We start from the raw sequence: 24,709 nt of genomic DNA, 5'->3' as shown, positions 1-24,709 counted from the left end.
ATTAAGAAAATAGCCCAACTTATTCACTAGTACAAAAAAGACATTTGGGTGCGACTTTGGGTGCGGCTTTTCCGCACCCGAAAGTCCGCACCTAAAAGTCTTGGGTGCGAAAAGTCGCACCAAAAAATCTTGACATTCGGGTGCGACATTTAGGTGCGACTTTCCGCACCTAAAGTCGCAACTAAAAAGTCACCAAAATCCAAGGAAAATGTGGGTAAAAAAGTATTGGGTGCGACAAACCCGATATTTTCCCGCCATGACCATTGGGTGCGACTTTTCGCACGCGATAGTCATTTATGGGTTATAAGAAATAGTGCTTAAGATGTCGCTCTATTATAAAGTGACTTTAAATCTTTGAAAAACGTAATTATTTAAAAGTGACTTAAAAGTGCTTTAGTTGTCACCTGATTTAAAAGTGACTTCGATTCTTAATTTATTTATAAAAATAAAAAGCAACTAAATACGTTCAGCCTCAAACTTTGAAACACATACTCAACATACGTATGAACAAGAGATCTCAGCCTCAAACTTTTTTAATATCATATCCAATCCCACAAATCATATAAAAACGTAAAATAAACTACGTAAATTAATAATTGAATATCGGATCCATATGAACAAGAGATCTCTATGAATAAACTCAATCAGATTCAAACCTTATCTAAATTTTTAAGGAAATAACTCGCCTTAAACGTGCACCAAAGTCAGACACGCTGCAATACACTAGTCGAGTCTCAAGATTCTTAATCAGAGTTATGGCTACTATGTCTCACCCTTCATTGCAGTGCCAAGTCCCCGCAGGCCTCAACAGGGGTCGTGGCTTCGTCGTCAAACATGTACGAAATATCTTCTTCGTTCTGAGTCACTTCGCTGCACCAAAGACTCACCGACCTATCTGCCAATATCACCGCCACAAACAGATATTCAATAATCTCTTACATTTGACAATCTGAAGACACGAAACACAAACAAACGCACCGTAGGTCGACTGTTTTTGCAAACCAGAGTCCTCTCTTTGCCATTCCCATTGTTGATGAGTTCTACAAAATTTTCACCCAAAAGCTTGTTTATGTTCAATTTCTTTACTGTCCATGAAATTTGGTAAGATCACAATCAACTAATTGGTTTAGTCAACGAGATTAAACAACACGTTTAGACATCTTTAGAAGTATAATACACATAAGTGATTTCATTTCATAAATCCAACGTTTACGTTAAAAAAAAAAAAGAAATGCCACTGATTGAATCACAACATGGTAGACAGTTTCAAGCCAAATCAGGTTTGTTTGTATCAAAAGATCATTACAAAGAGAGTAAACAAGGCAAACATGCACAATTGTATTTCTCACGTGGAAAAGAAGGTTAAAAAACGGAGGAAAAATTGGACAATTTTAAGGTTTTGGACATTCATCAAACACTTACAAGGTATGCTATTCATAGTCACAAACTTCTAGTTTTGAAACTGAATATAATCCAAATTTGTGATAGTCACAAGCTCACAAGCTTAAGAGATTAAGGACATAAACTTATCCATTGAATTATCACAGTAATTCATCTTTCATAGCTACTCTAATTCAGGTATGTATTTAGTATCTCAAAATAGCTTAATTAGTTTACTCAAATTATTAATTAACCAAGTCTGTTAATACTGATTTATGTTCTTCATTAGTTCACAAATTAATTAAATTCATACCTATACAGAAGCAACCCGCCAAGAACATCGCCCTGCAACAACTTCCTTCCTGTTAAAAAAAATTAAGCAAGAATATCACAAGCAAAAAAGGGTCAGAATCTAAAAAAATGTTCTGAAATTTTGAGAAACCTTTAAACCATTCACAATCAATAAGATTTTATAAAAACACACGCACGACTGTTATGTCCACGTATGTCCTCAAGATCCACTTATGTCCTCAAGTTCTGATGAGTTTTAATCCTCTAAACTATCTACGTATCACAAATTCCAATTTTGGTTAAGGGAAAAAAACCTCATTGAATCAACAATATGAACATGTTTAGCAAAAGGAAATAGAGCAAGGGTTTCTATTGAGCGTCTTTACATGCTAATCAATAAATTAGTACTTGAAATCTTTAGCGACAAGCAACTTCCATGATATGCTCTTTTTGGAAAACCAAGTAACATTGTCCTGATTCGCATCAACACATACACACACACACGAACAATTACACAACAACAAAAACACCAAGTTACAAGGCACTCGAATCAACACACACACACACACACACACACACACACGGCTGTAAGCCAAGAGGTGAGAAAGTTACCTCATCCGCGGACTGGAAATTTCGGACTGGCGCTGTGAAGGTTTGCCGCCGAAATCTGAGAGGGAGTGTGAGAAAGAGTGAGCTGGAGAGAGAGACAAAAAGAAGGACAGAGAGATTTAGAGAGAAAAATTGAGAGGAGGACTTACCGGGGTGGCTATCGGACCGGGGCGGAGCTCGGGTGACCAACATCGACTTTGAAGCTCCGACCGGAGCTCAACACAGTGAGGATCGGAGCGCGCAGAGGAGAGAAATGAGCTAGAGAGAGAGAATGTCACTAGGACAAACATAGTCATCCGGTGCGACGATTGTCGCACCAAATACCTCAAAAGTCGCACCTAATAGTTTATTAGGTGCGACAAAGTCGCAGCTAATATGCCGTCGCTAAAGGTATTAGGTGCGACATGTCGCACCTAATAGGTTATTTTAATTAAAAAAAATAGAAAGAGAGAGAGAGAGAGAGTGAGATGTAGGCGGCGGTGGGGCGGGGGAGACTGGTCACGGCCGGCGGGGCGTGGGGCGGTGGGCTGGCTGAGAGAGAGAGAGAGTTAGATTGAGAGACGGAGAGAGAGAGAGAGGGACGTACCGGAGCGGGCGGCGGGCTGGTCCAGGCGGCGGGGCGAAGGAGGCTAGTCACGGCCGGCGGGACGTGGGGCGGGGGCTGGCTGAGAGAGAGAGAGAGAGAGAGAGAGAGAGAGAGAGAGAGAGAGAGAGAGAGAGAGAGAGCGCGGGGCGGGGGAGGCTGGTCACAGCCGGCGGGGCGCGAGGGGGGGGGGCTGGCTGAGAGAGAGAGATAGAGAGTGAGATTGAGAGACAGTGAGACGAAGAGAGAGAGAGAGGGGGGGACGTATCGGAGCGGGCGGCGGGCTGGTCCAGGTGGCGGGGCGGGGGAGGCTGGTCACGGCCGCCGGGGGGGGGGGGGGCTGGCTGAGAGAGAGAGAGAGAGAGCGCGGGGCGGGGCTGGCTGAGAGAGATAGAGCGAATGAGTGAAAGAGAAGAAGAGGCTCGGGGTTAAAACCCCTAAAACTATTAGGTGAGACATTGTCGCACCTAATAATCATATTGGGTGCGACTAAGTCGCACCCAATATGACATCACATATCCGAAAAATTTCGGAGGGATTCAGCGGGGAAGTTTAACTTTGAAATCCATTGGGTGCGACATTTGTCGCACCTAAAGGTATTAAGTGCGACAAATTCATATTAGGTGCGACATTGTCGCACCGACTAACACTAAACATTAGCGAAATTTTTAGTCATCCGGATGAGTATCCGGTGCGACATGTCGCACCTAATATGGGCTTAGGTGCGACTTTTAGGTGCGACATGTCGCACCTAATACTCTTCCGCACCCAATATGTTAATTTGTAGTAGTGTGTGAGAGACTGAGACTAGGATAGAGAGAGAGAGAGAGAGAGAGAGAGAGAGAGAGAGAGAGAGAGAGAGAATGAGATGAGTCTTACCGGGGTCGGAGATGCTGTCGGACCGCGGCGGAACGACGGGCGAGCTCGGGCGGCGAAGGGGACTAGAGAAATCGGGAGTGAGAGCGTGAGAGAGATAGATATATAAGCTAAGACTTAAATTTTTTTTATAACCAGATCTATAATTTGGGTGCGACAAAGTCGCACCCAATGGACCTTTTGGGTCCGACTTTGTCGCACCCAATGTTCTGACCGGTCAAAATTAATATAAACAGGGAAAAATACCGCGTAAAAACATTTGGACTTTTGGGTGCGACAAAGTTGCACCCAAAAGTTACCCAATGTTCTGACCGGTCAAAATTAATATAAACGGGGGAAAAATACCGCGTAAAAACATTTCGACTTTTGGGTGCGACAAAGTTACACCCAAAAGTTAACGGGGGAAAAGTCGCACCCAAAAGTCATCCGCATAGGAAAACTGTATTGGTAATAGTAATTTAATTAGGCACCACAGTTCTAAAATTACCCTCATATGTATAGTATCATAGACAAACGCTCAAACACTCAGACCCAAATTTGCTTAGACCAAAAACCCCAACCGAACCCTAGAATCTTGCCCGATCCACATTTCGTCGCGCCGATTCACGCCGCCATATCGTCGCCGCTCATCGCAAGTCATCGCTGCTTGTCTCCGCTCGTAGCAGGCTGTCCTGATCGTCTCTGCTCGTCGTAGGTCATCGCCTGTCTTATCCGCTCGTCGCAGGTCGTCTTTATTCGTCTCCGCTCGTTACCGCTCGAGGTCGTCTCTGCTGTAAAATTAGGTCTAATGGTATTTTCTGATTTTTTTTTAGTTAATTAATTCACCAGAATAATAAACTTAATTTACTGCTCGCGTTTTTATTTTTCCTTTCATATGTTAATTTGGTGTCTTAAATAATGAGATAATATTGAAATCATGTTTTTTTTTTGTCAAATGAGGTATATTAATTCTTCAAATCTTTAGATTGTTTGTGAATCAACTCATTTGAAAATGGTGCTTATCTCACTAAAAAAATGGCGGGTGATCCAAAATTTGCGGAGACTTTTTGGACTCGAGGATGGTGAAGACTCGGACCGACAGTAAATTAAATTAACTTTAAAGTAAATAAAATTTATTGAAGAGTTAATTTAAATTAAATACAAATTAAATCAAATTAACGTTGCAGTAAATTAAATTAACGGTAAGAGTAAATTAAATTAACTGAAAGAGTAAATTAAGTTAATTGGAAGAATTTATTAATTAACTCTTCTTCACAAGGGGTATAATTATACTTACGAAAATATATGGACTATTTACCTAATAAAATGAAACATGAGCTAGCTAGATACTTAAAAAGAGGTACAAGATTGGACGATCGTCCAATCTTGTACCTCTTTTTAAGTATCTAGCTAGCTCATGTTTACCTTTGCATCTTTCATATTTGTGCTGATTTTGCAATATCGCTGCTTAAGTGCTGATCCTGTAATTAAGGGTTACTAGGTGACTTCTGGCGTAAATTAATTCCACCTTTTTTTTTTAAGATCTAACTCAAATTTCATCTTATTAGGGAAATAGCTCATAAGACCGAAGTTATTAAATTAACTGAATAGGTGATTAAATTAATTGAATAATTAACTTCGGCTTAGTGGACTATTTTCTTAATAAAATGAAATTTTGATTATTTTTAAAGGGAGAGTGGACTATTTGACTGCTGGCTTAATTGCCCATTATTATAAATTGTTGACAATTTATAAGCTTATTTACAATTGTTGTTTTCCAGAAAAATGAAAACACATGAGAGCTCTGGTGTGGCTAGGGAGTGTTAAGAGCCTTTGCATAAATCAGTAACACATTACGAAGTACTCTTTAGAGAATCTCCTCAACTATTCATCATACAATCACATAATGATAATGCTACAAATCAGGGACAAAAAAAAAAAAACACAAAAAAAGCAACGTTTCAATAAATTTTACAAACATACCTTCATTCACGGAAAAGAGACCCGATTAATTATCACATTCCCTCGGTGAATCAATCCCGAAGAAGTGGCAGAGCGGTCTCACCTAGAGGCGGGTCCGGTGCATGCTCGGCCACATGGCTCGTACTCGGTTCCTTTGGTTGAAATGCCAGCCATGAAGCTAGTCGTGTCTCTGTACTTCGTCTGTCAAGTAGCCGGGCCTCGGAATCTCGGTGTTGATGTCAACGTCACCGGAGATCATTTTCACGACTCTCGACATCGAGGGACGCGCGTTAGGAGCAGTCTGCGTGCATAAAAGAGCCACTCCGATGATTCTTCTCACTTCATCCTCGTCGAACTCGGAAAGCTCCGGGTCCACAACTTCGAGTTCATGAACTTGTTCGCGTAGATTCCAAGCCTAGTAGCCACAAGGAAACTAGGATTTTAATAAATTGAAATGCACAATGAGGCTTGGAAATATCATACATCAATTATCCAAAAAATTAAAAGGAGTATAACAGTTTGTGTGAGATTATATATATTATTTTTCTCGCTATCAGTTATTACTTAACGACCACCTTTAAAAATTCTAAAGTGCATAACAATTTGCTTTATTTTCCTACCCATTCAAGAAGGTACATTTTCTCTTCATCCAATGTATTGTCGGAATTTGGTCTGCCACTAATGATCTCAAGAGCCACAACACCAAATGCGAAGATGTCTGTTTTTTCTGTAAGATAGCCTCGCATCGCGTATTCCGGTGCAAGATATCCGCTGCAATTTAAGTACATTAATCGATAAGGGCATTTCTTCATAAAAAACAATGTTTCGGAAAGAAAGACTAGGGTAAATTTAGTATCATACATTGTTCCAGCTACACGAGTGCTCAGGTGAGTCTTTTTGTCGTCATAAAGTTTGGCCAAACCGAAATCTGATATCTTCGGGTTGAGGTTCGAGTCGAGCAAGATATTGCTGGACTTGACATCTCTGTGTACGATTCTCACCCGTGACTCCTCATGGAGATAAGTCAAACCCCTCGCTATGCCCAAGCAAATCTCGAATCGGGTCGGCCAATCAAGTCGCAACTTGTGATCTCCTGTGGTATTACAACTTATAAAACATATTTAAATAGATACTTACTTGAGAAGTGATTTAATACTTCTATGAAAGTTATTATTGTACCAAATAATGCTTGATCGAGACTTTTATTCTTGAGAAACTCGTAAACAAGAAGTCGTTTATCTCCCTCGATGCAACACCCTTACAGCTTCACCAGATTACGATGTTGTACGGCAGTTATTATAGCTATTTCAGTCACGAACTGACTCTTTCCTTGGTGAGAAGTCAGAGACAATTGCTTCGCAGCAATAACTCTTCCATCTTCAAGTGTACCCTAAATTAGAATTGATTTTCATATTGGTCAAGGAAATGTTGGAACTTTGAATATTAAAGTTAACGAAATTATGTTTCTTAGCCTGCAAGGTATGATGAAGACAGAACAAATCAAACCTTGAACACTGGTCCAAAACCTCCCTCTCCCAACTTATTAGCGGAATCGAAATCATTTGTGGCCGTCCTTAGCTCAGAGTAGCTGAAAGTGAATGGCTTGACATCCATGCCCAAGAATTCTGTGAATCGTCAACCAACAGTCATTGTACTTTTCGCTTTATAGGAGATTTTTTTTTTTTTTTTTTTATGTTTTCCTTTGATTGTTTAATTTTCACCTTCATCGTAGTACATTTGCTTCCTCCTTCTTCTTCGTACAATGACGAAAATCGCAAATAGACCCGCAAAGGCTAAAACCACAAGAACAACGACTATCCCAGCAATCAAACCCGTCCTCTTTTCCTCAGTGCTCACATTCGGAGGCCGGTTACTCACAGTGGGAATGAATTCTGTACTGAAACCTTATTGGTGAGCTGATCGAAGAACGCAAAAAAGTTGTAACCGAATAATACACAAACAATCCGCGTAAGCTTCATTACCTGGCGTGGCACTAAAGGCCGAAATAGAAGGCCCATATGTACCTTGAGCCGGTATACAACAAGTTCCTTTTCCGGCCCAAAAGAGATGAACTTCGAGGTAATTCTCCGAAACAATTATGCTTCTAAATGGCTTCAGGACAACTCGGAATGAAGACCCTCCGGCCTCTTTCCTGATGTCGAAATCTTTCAGGACAAGCCTTCCCTGTGATACGTACACAAACAGTGAGAACTGGGATCTGTTTCCGTACATTTCAGATTGTATTACTATATTTTGTATACCTGAACATAAACATCAAAGACTCGCCTACTGAGACTTTTCCATGTGCGACGGTTTTCGATGTCAATCTCGGCAAACTGGAGATTGACTCTGTAGTTTCCGTTCTCAAGACCGAGACCATAATATCTCAATGAAGAAGCTGAGACTCTTGTTGTTTGAAACAGCTTGGGGTCTGAGGAATTCGCAAATCGGGACGGCGTCAAATGTGTGTAAGTATTCGCAAATCGCAGACCATCTGTCGAAGCTGAGAACGGAATACGAAGCCGGACTGAGCTCCTCATTATCCGCTTCGTACACGATATTCTCAGATGACGTGATACGAGGACCCCCAGAATTGACGCCGAAACTCGCATCTGAATTTCAATACACAAATATAAAGTGTGTACAAGTAATTTTGAAGCTAACCATTAAGCAGCAGATGATACAAACATAGTAAACTAACTCACATATTTAAAAGAAATGTATTCTCCAATAGTGTTCTGATACGCACTGAAACTGATTGTATTGATTGAAAAGGATTACAATGAGATATTGGACATTCGAGAGGTCCGTGCTCTCCTAATTGACTATTTCTTCCTAACCAAATATTTCCGATATTTTTCCAATACCTATTCTCTTTCCTTCATCTCTTATTTATACCAAGTAAATGACTACTTAACTCTAATTACGAAACTGCCCTTGAGTCCTAACATATTCTTTTGAATCAAATATCAAGTCATGCTCTTGCGTACTTACATATGGGAGCACCTCGATTGCAAGGGAAGTTCTTTTGAAGGCAGTTTAGGCTTGAGAAAATTCCCCTAAAACCAGAAAGACAAAATGAAACAGAATTTTACCAGGAGGCTCATTATCTACACAAATAACTAAATTTTGGAAACAGTCAAGAAGTTCCCAAAAAAACAATAGCTCACTGGTCTGAACTTCCTAGAGTAAAGTTGTTGCCGACCAAGTTACTGCATCAAAAAAACAAACAAACATCTCTTAAGTAGTTATTCTAATGTGTAAGGAAATCATGAATATATCCAACCTCGAGATATTATACAAGCATGGACGATATTACAAAACACTGAAACATGAAAAATGAAGCACTAAATTAGACATACAGCTGTAGACCCATGGTGTTAGCCCAGGCAGGAACATCTCCAACAAGATTGTTATATGAGAGATCTCTGAAACCACAACATAGTTCAACATGATTAAACTTTTTAGTCTTCTCTGTATATGTATAATCACTAATAAATTAGTATGATAAACATATTTACTTACATTGTGCGAAGTTTCGATATCTTTTCTTGAGGAATCGTACCGTTTAAGCTATTGTTGCCAAGAAACCTGATTTAGGAAAGAGAATTAGGTGGTTCGATACATTAAGAACGGATCTTTGAACACGACTAGTATATTTAAAAATAAAAAGAATTGATATGTTACAGAGATTCGAGTGATCTGATGTCGAAAAGAGAGTCGGGGATCCAGCCATGTAACTTGTTGAAGCTTAAATCCCTGCATATTTATTTATTTTGAGAATAAAATCAAATGTATAAACTACTTTGAAGGCGAAAAATATATATATGAAAGTTTAAAATGCAAATTACCAAAACTTACAGGTGTTGCAGAGGTACAAACGAGCGGATGAAGTCTGGGATTCTAGAGAACAGATTGTTGTTCCTCAGCTCTCTGCAGTTGTTAATTCGATTTTACAAATTATAATAAATAAAATAGAGGAAAAATGAAAAAAAAAAAAAAAAAACACTACTTACAAAATTACAAGGGATCCCATATGCTTGATGAAGTCAAGAGAGGAAGTAGTCATATTCGATATGTCACTTAGTCTCCTATAAATATAAACACCACAATGTTTGTTAGCCTTGAAATCTGCAGGTAATTAAGGGAGTAAGTGAATAGGTGCCCATGGATACTAACAACTCTTCCAGAGAAGTAAGATTCGAAAATGTCGAAGGTATTGGACCATCGAAAGCGTTCCCTTGTAACCTTCTAAAAATATTCAAATGAAACAAATATGAGTAAATAGGAATGTCCTAATCAATACAACCTATTCAAAGGAAATAGGAATACAAAATTAGCATGCTGAGTTAATCTTACAAGACTGTAAGCTGCGACCAATTTCCTATGAAGCCTGGTATCCTTCCCGTGAATTGATTATCCGACGCCCATCTGTGACAACGGTTTTGTTTGCAATTCATGGCGGGAAAATAAAATAAAAGGGAAAATTAAAAGAACACACAGATAAAGATTTTACACTCTCTGGAGGTTCCGAAGATTCGCAAATGTCGGAGGAAACTCTCCGCTCACACCAGCGCTATCGATGTAACTGCCAAAGTAAGATAGACATTTCTTGCTTGTCAAGTTATGTTATTCATTAGACCAATCATGAAGCTCGTTTCAATAAACCTACAGCTGTTGCAATTTCGACAATTCCCCGAGCTCGGAGGGCAGAGGTCCAGAGTAGTTGTTTGATGAAAATGACCTATACATATATATAAAGAGATAGATATATGGTCAAAGTTCAGATAATGGGCCATGAAAGAAGTTTTTTGAGCCAGCCATTAAGACTCAGTTCGACAATGATTGTTCGTGACTTACAAAATCAACATTTCTGTAAGTAGACCGAGTTCTTTCGGCACTTCACCGGACAATGCGTTTATACCAAGGCTCCTAGAGAGAGTCAAACACAAGAACAAGTTTTAAGTCTTATCATTATATTAAGTTTCTTTACATATATATATATATATATATATATATATATATATATATATATATATATGCTTACAGGTATTGCATTTCAGTAAGATTGCCAATAGACGGAGAAAGAGGGCCGGTCAAGAAATTCTGACCCAAATTTCTGCAACAAAAGGAGTGGCCAAATAATCATTAAGTAGGTCAAACAGAGATGATAATAAGACTAGGAAAAGATAAACCACGTACAGATTGAAGAGGAAGGTGAGAGTCCAAAGCTCGTCTGGAATCGGACCCGAAACATCCATTGCATACACTTTCCTGTGACAGAGTTACAATGACATTTAAAGTTATTACGGCACGAAAAAAAAAAACAAATCAAATTAAGTGTACTCACAACTGAGTGATGTGGCAAAGAGATCTGTTGCTGAAAGAGCAATTGCATTTGATGAAAGGGTTGAATTGGCCGTCATTGAAGTCCGCGGAATCGTCTATGGCGGCGCCGCTGCACGGATCTCCGGTGGTGTTCCATTGTTCCGTGTTGGCCCTTATATTCCACGACCCAAATATTGCATTCAAAGCTCTCACTGCAACCAATTTTTTTATTTTATTTTATATATAATATTTATGAGCTAATTGAGGGCAAAACTGAAACACTAGCAAAGATTTTGATAGTGTGTCAAAAAGAAGGTATAATACTGCATTTCATCAAAATACAGGGGACATATGCATTTTATATTATTCCATTGATTTTGCATGCGTTCTCAATTAGGCCTAAACGCATTTTACATAGCGTGTTTGATCATGTTAATTCAAGTGGTCAATCATACATGGCTACATACGATATCTTCCCATCAAGTTTCACATCCGCTATCAAGCAGAGGACTAAATGATCATTGTAAAGCATGTTTCTTTCTTGTAAAGCCAACCTTCACAAAATGCATATTGCCAGGAAGAAAAAAAGAAAAGAAAAGGTATCTTATTAAGCATTAGGTCATACTATTTAGGTGTATTTTAAGGGTTTACATGTAAACTTTAATTAAAATGCAGGGATACATATGATATTTTCCGTTTAAATACATGGGTACCGGTGATATATTTCCTTTGGATACCAGCTTTCAATTTGGCCTAAATGCTCTTTACATAACATGTTTGGTCCTACCTATTCAGCTATTAGGAACATTTCCAAGATTAACAAACATACCCAAAACATTCCCACTTATTTTGAGTTTTTTTGTCTTTTCAAATGTCGTAAATAAATTGAGGTAGTTTTTTTTACATAAAATTAACAAAAAGTTTGTTATTATACAAAACGCTATATATTTTTGGAAAAACGCTATATTATAGCTAATTGACTCTTTTTTTTAACACCGTTTCATTGCATTTCCAAGTCATATATGACGCAACAAACATGGCTCAGAAACTAACTTTTGATCCAAAAATTCAGATAGTATGCTCAATTAATCAACCACAGATTTCCAGAATCTAAGCTTTATCATCCAAAAAATATATTCACACTTCAATAGCCAAACAGCCTTGAAAAATAAAAATAAAAATAGATTGAGAACCTTCATCGGGATCAGTAGTGGGTCGAGTTCCATTCTGAGCTCTTGCCAAAGAAGCAAGAACGAAGAGACACGTCAACACAAAAACTGACCCTGAAATTACAGACATGAACTTTAAGCTTTAAAGTTGGAATCATATAAGAAAATAAAAATAAGATATAACTTTTTTTAGAGAGAGAGAGAGACCCAAATGTCATATATGTGACCAATAATATTCGCAGTCGTTGAACATTAAATGTCAACTTGGCGAGATAGTTGATGCAAATGTAATGGGAAACTTGATAAAGCAAGCTTGATAAAGCATGTGATTTGAAAACCAAACTATGTTTTGGTTCCCTTAGGAAAATCAAGCATCTCATCATGTAAAATGTCCAAATTACCCTTAAATGAATTTTTTTTTTTCAAAATCAATCATTCACTCACTCACTCCCCTTCCCTTCCCTTCCTTCACGTGTGGTTTTTCAATTCTGAAACAAAAAAAAAAAACGCACAGCCCTCCCATACCTATTCCCTTTTCAATTCAAAACCAAAAAAAAAAAAAAAACCCGCTCATCCCGTCCCAAACCCCCACGCACGGCCAACCTCCACGCACGGCAAACCCCCACGCACGAATGGGTAAGTTTCGATCCCTAATTCGACGATTTTTTGTATTTTATGTGTTTGATTTCCTGAAAAAAAGAGTTTGAGTTCGTCATGTTGGATCCAGAAAAAAGTTCGAAATTGTTGTCTGTAATTTCGAACTTTATAGCTGTTATTTCGATTGCATTTCGAAGGTTACGATGCCCACGCCCTAATTCGTTTAAACTCAAATTTTTTGAGCCTTCTATGTAGTTAAACAGTTGAGAGAAGAAAAATGGGTAAGTTTCGATCCCTAATTCGATGATATTTTGTAAGAGAGATGTTTGATTTCCTGAGAAAAAGAGTTTGAGTTCGTCATGTTGGATTCAGAAAAAAGTTCGAAATTGTTGTCTGTAATTTCGAAGTTTATAGCTATTATTTCGATTTCATTTCGAACTTTTTAACTTGAAATTGTTGTCTGTAATTTCGAAGTTTATAGCTGTTATTTCGATTTCATTTCGAACTTTTTAACTTGAAATTGTTGTCTGTAATTTCGAAGTTTATAGCTGTTATTTCGATTTCATTTCGAACTTTTTAACTTGAAATTGTTGTCTGTAGTTTTGAAGTTTATAGCTGTTATTTCGATTTCATTTCGAACTTTTTAACTTGAAATTGTTGTCTGTAGTTTTTTTATATTGTTAATGACAGCTTCGTCAGGGTCAAAAAATAAACCTTCATCATTCACCACTGCCAAAAATTATGTCACAAAACACCAAAAATTAATAACTAATATTCGAAACAGTATATAAAAAAAGCCATAAAACTCCGAAATCATTAACAATATAAAACTAAAAACTTCGAAACTACAGACAACAATTTCAAGTTAAAAAGTTCGAAATGAAATCGAAATAACAGCTATAAACTTCAAAACTACAGACAACAATTTCAAGTTAAAAAGTTCGAAATGAAATCGAAATAACAGCTATAAACTTCGAAATTACAGACAACAATTTCAAGTTAAAAAGTTCGAAATGAAATCGAAATAACAGCTATAAACTTCGAAATTACAGACAACAATTTCAAGTTAAAAAGTTCGAAATGAAATCGAAATAACAGCTATAAACTTCGAAATTACAGACAACAATTTCGAACTTTTTTCTGGATCCAACATGACGAACTCAAACTCTTTTTCTCAGGAAATCAAACATCTCTCTTACAAAATATCATCGAATTAGGGATCGAAACTTACCCATTTTTCTTCTCTCAACTGTTTAACTACATAGAAGGCTCAAAAAATTTGAGTTTAAACGAATTAGGGCGTGGGCATCGTAACCTTCGAAATGCAATCGAAATAACAGCTATAAAGTTCGAAATTACAGACAACAATTTCGAACTTTTTTCTGGATCCAACATGACGAACTCAAACTCTTTTTTTCAGGAAATCAAACACATAACATACAAAAAATCGTCGAATTAGGGATCGAAACTTACCCATTCGTGCGTGGGGGTTTGCCGTGCGTGGAGGTTGGCCGTGCGTGGGGGTTTGGGACGGGATGAGCGGGGTTTTTTTTTTATGGGTTCGAATTGAAAAGGGAAGATATGGGAGGGCTGTGCGTTTTTTTTGTTTCAGAATTGAAAAACCACACGTGAGGGAAGGGAAGGGAAGGGGAGTGAGTGAGTGAATGATTGATTTTGAAAAAAAAAAATTCATTTAAGGGTAATTTTGACATTTTACATGGTGAGATGCTTTAAGGGAACCAAAACATGGTTTGGTTTTCAAATCACATGCTTTATCAAGCTTGCTTTATCAAGTTTCCTAATGTAATTATGTAATACATATAATAAATGGAGCATATGTGATTTATTATAGATAAATTGAACTTACATCACAAATGCGTTAGCTGTCGGGGTTTAAAAACAACTGCTTTCCTCTTGTCTGCGCGCGGGCATATGTGGACTTTAAAGAGTCTTTGGGCGTTTGACATGACATTGGGCCATTATCGTTAAAATAAATTGGTTAAATAATTTTATGTGTTTTAAGTAAATAAAAATAAAAAAATCATTTCAGTCATTTTTTTTTATTTAAACGTGGACGGTACCACGAAATTTGATTAATAAGCACTCAGTTGTTGTGGAGGAAAACCGTAGTCACAGATATATTACTTATCAAATTAATAGAAAAAAAAAGGTAAAGAATATATAAATTACACAACTTTTTTATGATATCTATATCCCGTGCCATCTTTTATAATCAAAGATCGAATATGAGTCGGTAAACTATAAGAATTTAAAATAATAGAACAATCCAAAAAAAAACCAAGCTTACTAAGCGAGTCATCGACCATGTTCTCCTCTCGATACACATGATTGATGTAAACATTCGTTAAGGATTTTGAGATCATGTTCCATCGATACACAGTATACCAAAGAGGTTTAACTTTACCCGTAAGAGAATCAACAAGGACTTTTATTTTTATTAAAGGGAGTAGTGCTCCAATGTAGATGCCATTTTCTGAGCAAAACGTAAATAATACTCATCAAGAAAAGAGGCTTGATAGAAAAAGGGGTTTTGAACAAAAAAAAAAAGTCTATACTTTTTAATTTAATGTTATTATCTAATTATAACTATAAAAAAATTGATATTTCAAATTTATCCTAAATTTTGTTGACCTTTAACTTATAAAAAAAAAAAAAAAAAAAATTAAATACCCATAACACTTTTAATAGTACCAGTGCTTATTTTTCATTATGATTATGATAATGGTACAAATCCGGAACCAAAAAAAGCAATGTTGCAATAAATATTACATACAGACGTTTACTAAAGGAAAAGAGCCCCAATTCTCACATTCCCTCAGTGATACTGTCCCGAAGAAGTGGCAGAGCGGTCTCACCGTGAGGCGGGTCCCGCGCATCTTCCTCGGCCACAATGCTCGTACTCACAGACGAATCGTGGAAGCTCGACTCGCTTCCTTTGGTTGCGATGTCGTTCATGAAGCTAGTCGTGTCTCTGAACTTCCAGTCTGTCAAGTGACCGGGCCTCGGAATATCGGTGCTGACGTCAACGTCACCGGAGATCATTTTCACGACCCTCGACATCGAGGGACGTGCGTTAGGAGCCGTCTGCGTGCATAGAAGAGCCACTCCGATGATTCTTCTCACTTCTTCCTCGTCAAACTCGGAAAGCTCCGGGTCCACCAATTCAATCCCACGTCCTTTTTCGCGCAGATTCCATGTCTAGTCGCAACAAGAAAACTAGGATTTTAATCAATTGAAATACAAAATGATGCTTGAAATTATTATAACAGTGTGTGTGTGTGTGTGTGTGTGTGTGTGTGTGATTATGCATTACTTTTCTCGTTATCAAGCACCCTAACGACCAGCTTTAAAAATAGTAAATTGCACAACAATTTGCTTTATGTTTTTCTTACCCATTCAAGAAGGTACATTCTTTCTTCATCCAATGTCGAGTCGGAATTTGCCCTGCCACTAATGATCTCCAGAGCCACAACGCCAAATGCATAGATATCTGTCTTCTCTGTAAGATAGCCTCGCATCGCGTATTCAGGTGCAAGATATCCGCTGCAATTTCAGTACATGAATCGATAAGGGCAATGTTTCATCGTAAACCAATGTTTCGGAAAAGAAGACTCGGGGTAAATAAAATATCTAACTCTCTATTAATATTTAACTACCCCTTATATTGATATTCTAACACATACATTGTTCCAGCTATACGAGTGCTCATGTGAGTCATTTTGTCGTCGTAAAGTTTTGCCAAACCGAAATCTGATATCTTGGGGACAAGTTTTGAGTCGAGAAGGATGTTGCTGGACTTGACATCTCTGTGTACGATTCTCACCCGTGACTCCTCATGGAGATAAGTAAGACCCCTCGCTACGCCCGAGCAAATCTCGAATCGGGTCGGCCAACCGAGTCTCAGCTTGTGATTTCCTACGTTATTACAAATTATAAAAACAATTAGTTAAATACATGCTCTAGAAGTGATTTAATACTTCTACGGAAGTGATCATGTACCAAATAAAGCTTGGTCGAGACTTTTGTTCTCGAGAAACTCATAAACAAGAATTCGTTTATCTCCCTCGAGGCAACACCCGTACAGCTTCACCAAATTTCGATGTTGTACGGCAGATATCGTAGCGATTTCAGTCGTGAATTGACTCTTTCCTTGGTGAGAAGTCAGAGACAATTGTTTCGCAGCAATAACTCTTCCATCTTCAAGTGTACCCTAAAATTAGAAATGATTTTCATATGGGTTAAGGAAATGTTGGAACTTTGCATGTCAACGTGTATGAATGGCATTGCTTATCCTGCAAGGTATTATGAAGACAAAACAAATCAAACCTTGTATACAGGTCCAAACCCTCCCTCTCCCAACTTATTAGCGGAATCGAAATCATTTGTGGCCGTCCTCAGCTCAGAGTAGCTGAAAGTGAATGGCTTAACATCCATTCCCAAGAATTCTGTGAATCATCAACCAACAGTCATTGCACTTTTCTCTTTATAGAAGTTTATATGTAGTTCTTTGCTTGTTTAATTTTCACCTTCATCGTAGTACATTTGCGCCACTGTTTGCGCTCTCCTTCTTCTTCGGACGGTGAAGAAAATCCCTAAAATACCCGCAAAGGCTAAAATCACAAGACCAACGACTATCCCAGCAATCAAGCCCGTCTTGTTTTCCTCGGTGCTCACAGTGGGAGACCGGTTACTCACAGTGGTAATGAATTCTGTACCAAAACCTTATTGGTGAGCTGATCAAAGAACGCAAAAACGTTGTAACCGAATAATACACAAACGATCTGCGTAAGCTTCATTACCTGGCATGACAGTAAAGGCCGAAATAGAAGGCCCGTATGTACCTGAAGCCGGTATACAACAAGTTCCTTTTCCGGCCCAAAAAAGATGAACTTCAAGGTAGTTCTCTGAAACTACCACTCCTTTAAACGGCCACAAGACAACTCGGAAAGATGACCCGCCGGCCTTTTTCCTGATGTCAAAATCTTTCAAAACAAGCCTTCCCTGTGGTATGTACACAAAAAATGGTAAACCGGGATTAATTTTTTTTAACGCATTTCTGATTGTACTTAAAATTTAGTAGATAATTAGGGGCTGAATGTAGAACAGATTAGAGTTATACTACTCCAATGGAAGATAATGTTTTAGAAGAAAAACATTTGTTGATTGTAGTAAATAGCTATTATGATGGTATGACATTGTTCGAGCGTTTTTTTAGCATTTCAATTATACCTTTGGAGTTTTATCGTTTTTTTTTTTTGCGATTATTTACAACTATTAATGTTTTTTATTTTTATTTTTAATAAAATTTTGTGGTTATCGACTTCAAATTTACCAAAGACTGTTTATATGGCAAAATTTAAGTTTTTATACGGTTATATATCTAGATAGCACATAAAATAATGGGGAGAGGAAAGAAATTCTCATTTTTTGGGTGGAAATGATCTCCCAAACTTAATATATCTAGATAGCACCTTCTTTTCAAACTTAATCTTTCAAGTTTCTTATTCATCTTTTATTACATAAAGATAAACAACCCCCTTTTTCTGAATTCTCATTGTTTGTAGTTTTATTTGGCTCATTTTTTTTTTCAACTCCATTTAGTTTCACTTAACGTTTGAAAATTCAATATAATCACCAAATTAGAATTTTCATGTGGGGATCTCTCCATATTACCAAAAACAAAAAACAAAAAACAAAAAGGTAATATCACAAACCATTTGTATAATATGGTAAAACTATCAAAATGAGTGAGGTTCTTAACATATTACTATATAAAATTGATATCTCATACCTGGACATAAACATCAAATACTCGCCGGCCGACACTTTTCCACGTTCGGCCGTTTTGGAGATCTATCTCGGCGAACTGGAGATTCACGGTGTAATTTCCGTTCTCGAGGCCGAGACCGTAGTACCTCAACGACGAAGCCGAGAGCCTCGTCGTCTGAAACAGCACAGGGTCCATGGCATTCGCGAGCTGGTTAGACGTGACATCCGTGTAATTGGCGATGGAGTTTCCAGAGAAAAGTCCGACGTTACTGACGCCCCACCTTTCGGAGCTGTAAACGGAATGCGAGGCCGCGCCGAGAGCCTCGCTGTCCGATTCGTACGTGATATTCTCGAACGACGTGATTCGAGGACCCCCGGAGTTGACTCCGAACCCGGCATCTGAATTCCAATACATAAATAAATCAAAGGCGTTTTAGCTTCGCCGGTCCTTGAGCTATTGTGCAAGTAGCACTTTAGCCCCTAAACTAAAATTTGTAGCATTTTAGCCCTTATCATGAAAAAAGGAAAATATCAACGTTGTCCCTTCTATTTAATCGAAATGCGCGATTTATACCCCCAATTTTTAGAAATCTCATACATATTCCTTCGTTTTAATATAAATGACATATCTCCCCTAAAAATGTGATACAAATACCACTATTTTCGTTTTTTTTTTAATTTGAACCCCTCAAAATAATCCTTACTGAAATAACTTCTATTTTCTATTTTATATATAAAAAATTATATAAAAAAAATAAAATTAAAAATTTTCTTTATAAAAAGTTAAAGATTTCTTTTTATAAAGGGAAGTTTTGATTTTTTTTTTATAACAATAAATAAATATTTATTCTATTAAGGGCATTTTTGGAAATTCAAATTATTTTGTTGTAAAAAATAAATGAAAATTGTGGTATTTGAAATATAACATATTTTTATGGGAGATATATGTCATTTATATTAAACTGAATGAATATGTCTGATATATCTGAAAATTAAAAGTATAAATCATGCATTTCGATTAAACAAATGAGATACTGTTGATATTTCAAAAAAAAAAATTAACTTTATTTTTGTTTAATGAAATCCATCCCTAAACTTATAACGTATTTACGAATTTCGATAGAAAACTATTTGAAAGAAATGTATTCTTTTAAATGTTCCGTACACTTGGGAGAGCCTCGATTGCAAGGGAAGTTCTTTTGAAGGCAGTTCAGCCTTGAGAAAATTCCCCTAAAACCAGAAAGACAAAACGAGGTTCGATATTACAAGGAAGCTCTTTATCGAGTTAAACAACTATAATTCAGAAGCCTTAAAAACAAAAATTAAAAAAAAAAAAGATTATATAAGGGAAGCTCACTTGTTCGCTGAACTTGCTAGAGTAAAGTTGTTGCTGACCAAGTTACTACATTAAACAAACAAACATCTCTTAATTAAGTTATTTTAATGTGTATATCCAAGCGCTCCAAATACTACACAGAAAATGAGAATATCATCTTCTAATATCATCTTGGAAGTTACACATCTCTATTTTTCATGTATTTGTATTTTTTCTATATTGATATTATTCCTAGTTCACATGTAAAGTTATAATTCATTATTTACTAATAGGTCTCTCACCTCTCATAATATACAACAAGTATTATAATTCTCTCATCCGATCTCTCTCTAAATTCTACAAGCAGTACTAATTTCAAATTTTGTTGTGACAAAGTATGTAGTCGATGAAATATACCCAATAGAAAAGAGAAACAAATAAACAATTTTTTTTCTTTTCTTTGAAGGTAAAGTAAGACATACAGCTGTAGATTGGCGGTGTTAGCCCAGGTTGGAATATCGCCAATTAGATTGTTGTATGAGAGATCTCTGAAACCACAAGAGATAGTTAAGCATACCTAAATTTACTAGTCTTTTGCATTTACAACTACTAAATTGGGATGATAAATGAATTAACTTACATTGTGCGAAGAAACGAACTCTTTTGTTGAGGAATTGTGCCGTTTAAGCTATTGTTGCCAAGAAACCTGATTTAAGAAAGAGGATTAGGATCTTCAATACATTAAGAATGACTGTTTAAACGTGTTTCATATATATGATAGAAAGAGAGATGATGTATTACAGAGAAGAGAGTGAAGTCAAGTTGAAAAGAGAGTCGGGAATCTTCCCACGTAATCTGTTGAAGCTCAAATCCCTGTATTTATTTTTTTATTGAGAAGAAAATAAAAAGGCATAAAACACTGAAGAGGAAAAAATAGGATATGGAATAAAAAAAACATATATATAGGAAAGATTGCAATGCAAGTTACCGAAACTTACAGCTGTTGCAGAGATTGGATGTTGCCGATGTTCGATGGGATTGAAGCCGACATATTGTTGTTTCTCAGGTCTCTGCAGTTTCATCACTACGTTGTCAAATTCAAGAGAAGGAAGATAGAAAGAAAAAAAAAATTAAATTTTAAAAAACACTTACAGAATAGTAAGGGATTTCATATCCTTGACGAAGTCAAGAGAAGAAGAAGTCATATTAGATATGTCACTTAGTCGCCTATAGATATACACAAACACAACAATATTTGTTAGTCTTGCAAATCTACATATTGACGAGAGAGTAACTGAATTTATTGTAGGAATTGCTCACAGCTCTTCCAAAGACGTAAGATTCGAAAACGTCAACGGTATTGGGCCTTCGAAAGCGTTCCCTTGGAACCTCCTGCAAAAATAATAAAAAAAAATGAGTAAAAAAAGAAAGAAGGGTAAGGGAAAAAAAAGTGTGTTGAGTTAGTCTTACAAAACTAAAAGCTGTGACCAATTTCCTATGAAGCTAGGAATCCTTCCCGTCAATTCATTGTCAGACGCCCATCTGCAAAAAAAAAAGGGTACCAATATTTCCTCGTAAAAAGTTTATGGCGGTAAAAAAATTAAAACGGAGATAAAAGGTTTTTATTTCTACACTATCTGGAGGTTTCGAAGATTCGCAAATGACTGAGGGATCTCTCCGCTGACTCCAGCGCTGTCGATGTAACTACCAAAGAAAAAAAAAACTCATTTCTTGTTTGTCAAGTAAAACTCATTTCTTGTTTGTCAAGTTACTTTTTTCGATAGTCTAATTGCGAAGCTCGTTTTGATGAACTTACAGCTGTTGCAATTTCGACAATTTACCGAGCTCGGATGGCAAAGGACCAGAGAAGTTGTTCGACGAAAAGGCCCTATACATAGATATGTAAATAGATATATGGTCAAAGTTCAGGTACATAGATAAAAGAAGAATTCTGAGCCATTGAGATTTGATTCGTCAGTGCTCGAATCGTGACTTACAAACTCAATGTTTCAGTAAGTAGTCCGAGTTCTTTCGGCACTTCACCAGACAATGCGTTTATAGAAAGGCTCCTATAGAAAGTCAAACATAAGAGCCAATGTTAACAATCATATCATTATGTGAAGTCTTTAAATATATGATATATGATACATAATATATGCTTACAGGTATTGCATTCTAGTGAGAGTGCCAATGGACGGAGAAAGAGGGCCGGTCAAGAAGTTCTGCGCCAAATTCCTGCAACAAAAGGAGAGGACAAAAAATCAGAGAGAGGAGATGACAATAAAATGGCTTTTTAGAGAAAATAGTCTCTGAACCATTTTGTGAGTGAGTTTTGGTCCCTGAACCGTTAAGTGAGTGAAATTTTGGTCCATGAAGCATTATGTAGTGACATTTTGGTCCCTGAACCATTTTGTGACCGACATTTTGAACCCTGAACCATTATGCAGGTAATGTTTTGGTCCCTGAAACATTTTTTTATTAATGTTTTGGTCCCTGAATTATTCTGTGAGTCACATTTGGTCCCTGAATATTTTGTTAGTGACATTTTGGTCCTAGAACCATTATGTGAGTGACATTTCGGTCCGTAAACGATTATGTGAGTGACATTTTGGTCCCTGAAACATTATGTAAGTAACATTTTGGTCACTAAACCATTATGTGAGCGACATTTTGGTCCCTGAAACATTATGTGAACCACATTTCGATCCATGTACCATTCTTTGAGTGGCATTTTGGTCCCTAAACCACTCTGTGAGTGACATTTTGGTCCCTGAACCATTATGTGAACGACATCTCGGTCCCTGAACTATAATGTGAGCGACATTTCAGTCCTTGAACCATAAAGTGACCGACATTTTGGTCCTTCGAATACTGTAAGCAAGCTATTGCACACACTTTCCTCTGACTTAGTCAAAATTGACAAAACAGCCATAAAAACGCATAGTAATAAAAACAGAAAATTAAGAAAATAGCCAACTTAAACGTTTGACATTACTAAATAACCAACGTTTGGTAAATCTTAGGTAAATAGCCGTAAATAATGACATGACCTAATATATGGAGGTGGCTATTTATTTAAGATTTACGTCTGTAAATACATGAAAATGACTATTTATCAAAAGTTGGCTATTTAGTAATATCAAACGTTTAAATTGACTATTTTTTTAATGGGCGCATAAGTGTAGCTAGTTTGGTCTAGTGGTAATTTCACACCATCTCTGAAGTGGACTTTTATAGGTTCAATCACCATGGGCAACAAATGCCCTAAAAAAATGGGCATAGAAATTGCATAGTAATAAAAATGAGCAGAGAAACCGCGTACAGATTGAAGAGGAAGGTCAGATTCCAAATCTCGTCTGGAATCGGGCCTGAAACATCCATTGCATACACTTTCCTGCAGAGGCAGAGTTGCAACAAAAAACATCAATTCATGGGGCGGAGGAAAAATTAGTTTTCATAATTATTTTATAAAAAAAATGTATGTTTAAATCTTATTTTAATAATAAATAAAAGCAACACAGAAGTTCAAGGTTGGTTAGGTGGTAGATAATTACACCTTGCTTTTAGTATGACCCTGACGTCCAAGGTTCAATTCCATGATACCCCACATTTTGAGTTTTTTTTTTTTTTCTTATTAGTTTTATATATGTTGACTTTTCTCATATTTTTATTTCAATCATTAATACCTTCAAATCAATTTTATCATTTAATTAACTAAACTTTCTCTTTTCATATTAGTCATTAAGTAGATAAGATAATACGAGATTTCTATGTATGTTGTAAATTTAATAGATGACTTCTTTTATTAATGGATTGTAATATGAGTTTCACTATTTCCAATTTAAATTATAAAAATAAACTTCAAAACTTAAACACATTTAGATATGATGAACTTCAATTTTTTCTCTTCATTTATGCATTAAACAGTTAGTAAAAAATTATTAGTAGTACATTGGTGGTTTGAAGTTTTTGAGATTTGATATTTCATTTTCATATATGAAAATATTTTCAATAGTTATTTTGAATCTAAATATAGTTTTTATAATAAATTAATTAATTCTTTGTGTTTGTAGAAATCCACCCGTAAAATTGGAACCTATTTTTAAAAAATTTAGAATTTTTTCTAACAAATTTAAACATGATTTGTTTTCTTCATAATGTATCCATTAGGAAAATAGTCAATTTAAACGCTTGACATTGCTAAATAGCAAACGTTTGGTAAATCTTGGATAAATAGCCACTTTCAAACATAAATCATAAGTAAATAACCACTTTCATATACTAATCATTGACTATTTACTTAAGATTTACGTTTGAAAGTTGTTATTTATCTAAGATTTATCAAACGTTGGTTATTTAGCAATGTCAAAAGTTTAAGTTGACTATTAATATACTAAGTGATAATTTTTTTTTTTACATAAGTTTGTGCCCTCTAGATTCGAACTCTGGATCCGTCACGTCAAATCAATGATACTTACAGCTGAGTGATGTGACAAAGAGATCTGTTGCTGAACGAGCAATCGCATTTGATAAAAGGGTTAAGTTGAGGGGCGCCGAAGTCTGCGGCGTTGTCTATTGCGGAGCCGCTGCACGGATCTCCGGTCGTGTTCCATTGCTCTGTGTTGGCTCTTATTCTCCATTTCCCAAATATTGTGTTTAAAGCTCTCACTGCAACCAAATCTTTATTTTAATATGTTCCCTTGGATTTGGCATCCGATCTCAATTAGGCCTAAATGCTCTTTACATAACATGTTTGGTCTTATTAAGCTTTAAGACAAGCTATTTAGGGACATTTACGAGGTCAAGAAACAATTCAACTAAATTAGATTT

At 36.7% G+C, this 24,709-nt stretch overlaps 1 protein-coding gene and 1 pseudogene across 2 annotated transcripts; both read right to left on the bottom strand.

The window, feature by feature from the left end:
- Nucleotides 1-5,464: 5,464 nt before the first annotated feature.
- Nucleotides 5,465-12,307, bottom strand: LOC149383084 (putative LRR receptor-like serine/threonine-protein kinase At1g56140; annotated as a pseudogene). The gene is made up of 24 exons (XR_016301556.1): nucleotides 12,202-12,307; nucleotides 11,031-11,220; nucleotides 10,883-10,954; nucleotides 10,728-10,799; nucleotides 10,541-10,612; nucleotides 10,353-10,424; nucleotides 10,197-10,268; nucleotides 10,040-10,111; nucleotides 9,860-9,931; nucleotides 9,697-9,771; nucleotides 9,542-9,613; nucleotides 9,368-9,439; nucleotides 9,206-9,271; nucleotides 9,043-9,108; nucleotides 8,851-8,892; nucleotides 8,675-8,739; nucleotides 7,942-8,292; nucleotides 7,663-7,864; nucleotides 7,402-7,572; nucleotides 7,187-7,305; nucleotides 6,860-7,070; nucleotides 6,542-6,773; nucleotides 6,301-6,451; nucleotides 5,465-6,095 (listed from the first exon to the last, which is right to left on the bottom strand). The product of XR_016301556.1 is annotated as a putative LRR receptor-like serine/threonine-protein kinase At1g56140 (transcript).
- A 3,181-nt stretch (nucleotides 12,308-15,488) lies between these two features.
- Nucleotides 15,489-23,273, bottom strand: LOC149383083 (putative LRR receptor-like serine/threonine-protein kinase At1g56140). The gene is made up of 22 exons (XM_089628433.1): nucleotides 23,202-23,273; nucleotides 22,043-22,114; nucleotides 21,877-21,948; nucleotides 21,696-21,767; nucleotides 21,512-21,583; nucleotides 21,350-21,421; nucleotides 21,200-21,271; nucleotides 21,032-21,106; nucleotides 20,878-20,949; nucleotides 20,681-20,752; nucleotides 20,520-20,585; nucleotides 20,362-20,427; nucleotides 19,922-19,966; nucleotides 19,730-19,794; nucleotides 18,587-18,963; nucleotides 17,595-17,796; nucleotides 17,322-17,504; nucleotides 17,122-17,240; nucleotides 16,795-17,005; nucleotides 16,479-16,710; nucleotides 16,188-16,338; nucleotides 15,489-15,993 (listed from the first exon to the last, which is right to left on the bottom strand). Exons 1-22 carry the CDS (start codon nucleotides 23,258-23,260, stop codon nucleotides 15,601-15,603), a joined length of 2,820 nt encoding a protein of 939 aa, XP_089484559.1. The 5' UTR covers nucleotides 23,261-23,273; the 3' UTR covers nucleotides 15,489-15,600.
- Nucleotides 23,274-24,709: the final 1,436 nt, after the last annotated feature.

The sequence above is a fragment of the Urtica dioica genome, chromosome 10 (assembly GCF_054948205.1).
Source record: "Urtica dioica subsp. dioica isolate 48M chromosome 10, U.dioica_male_clone48M_v1_H2, whole genome shotgun sequence".
In the NCBI taxonomy this organism is placed as follows: domain Eukaryota; kingdom Viridiplantae; phylum Streptophyta; class Magnoliopsida; order Rosales; family Urticaceae; genus Urtica; species Urtica dioica.
Note: the sequence above shows the minus strand (reverse complement) of the source record. Positions and strands in the feature narration are given on the sequence as shown.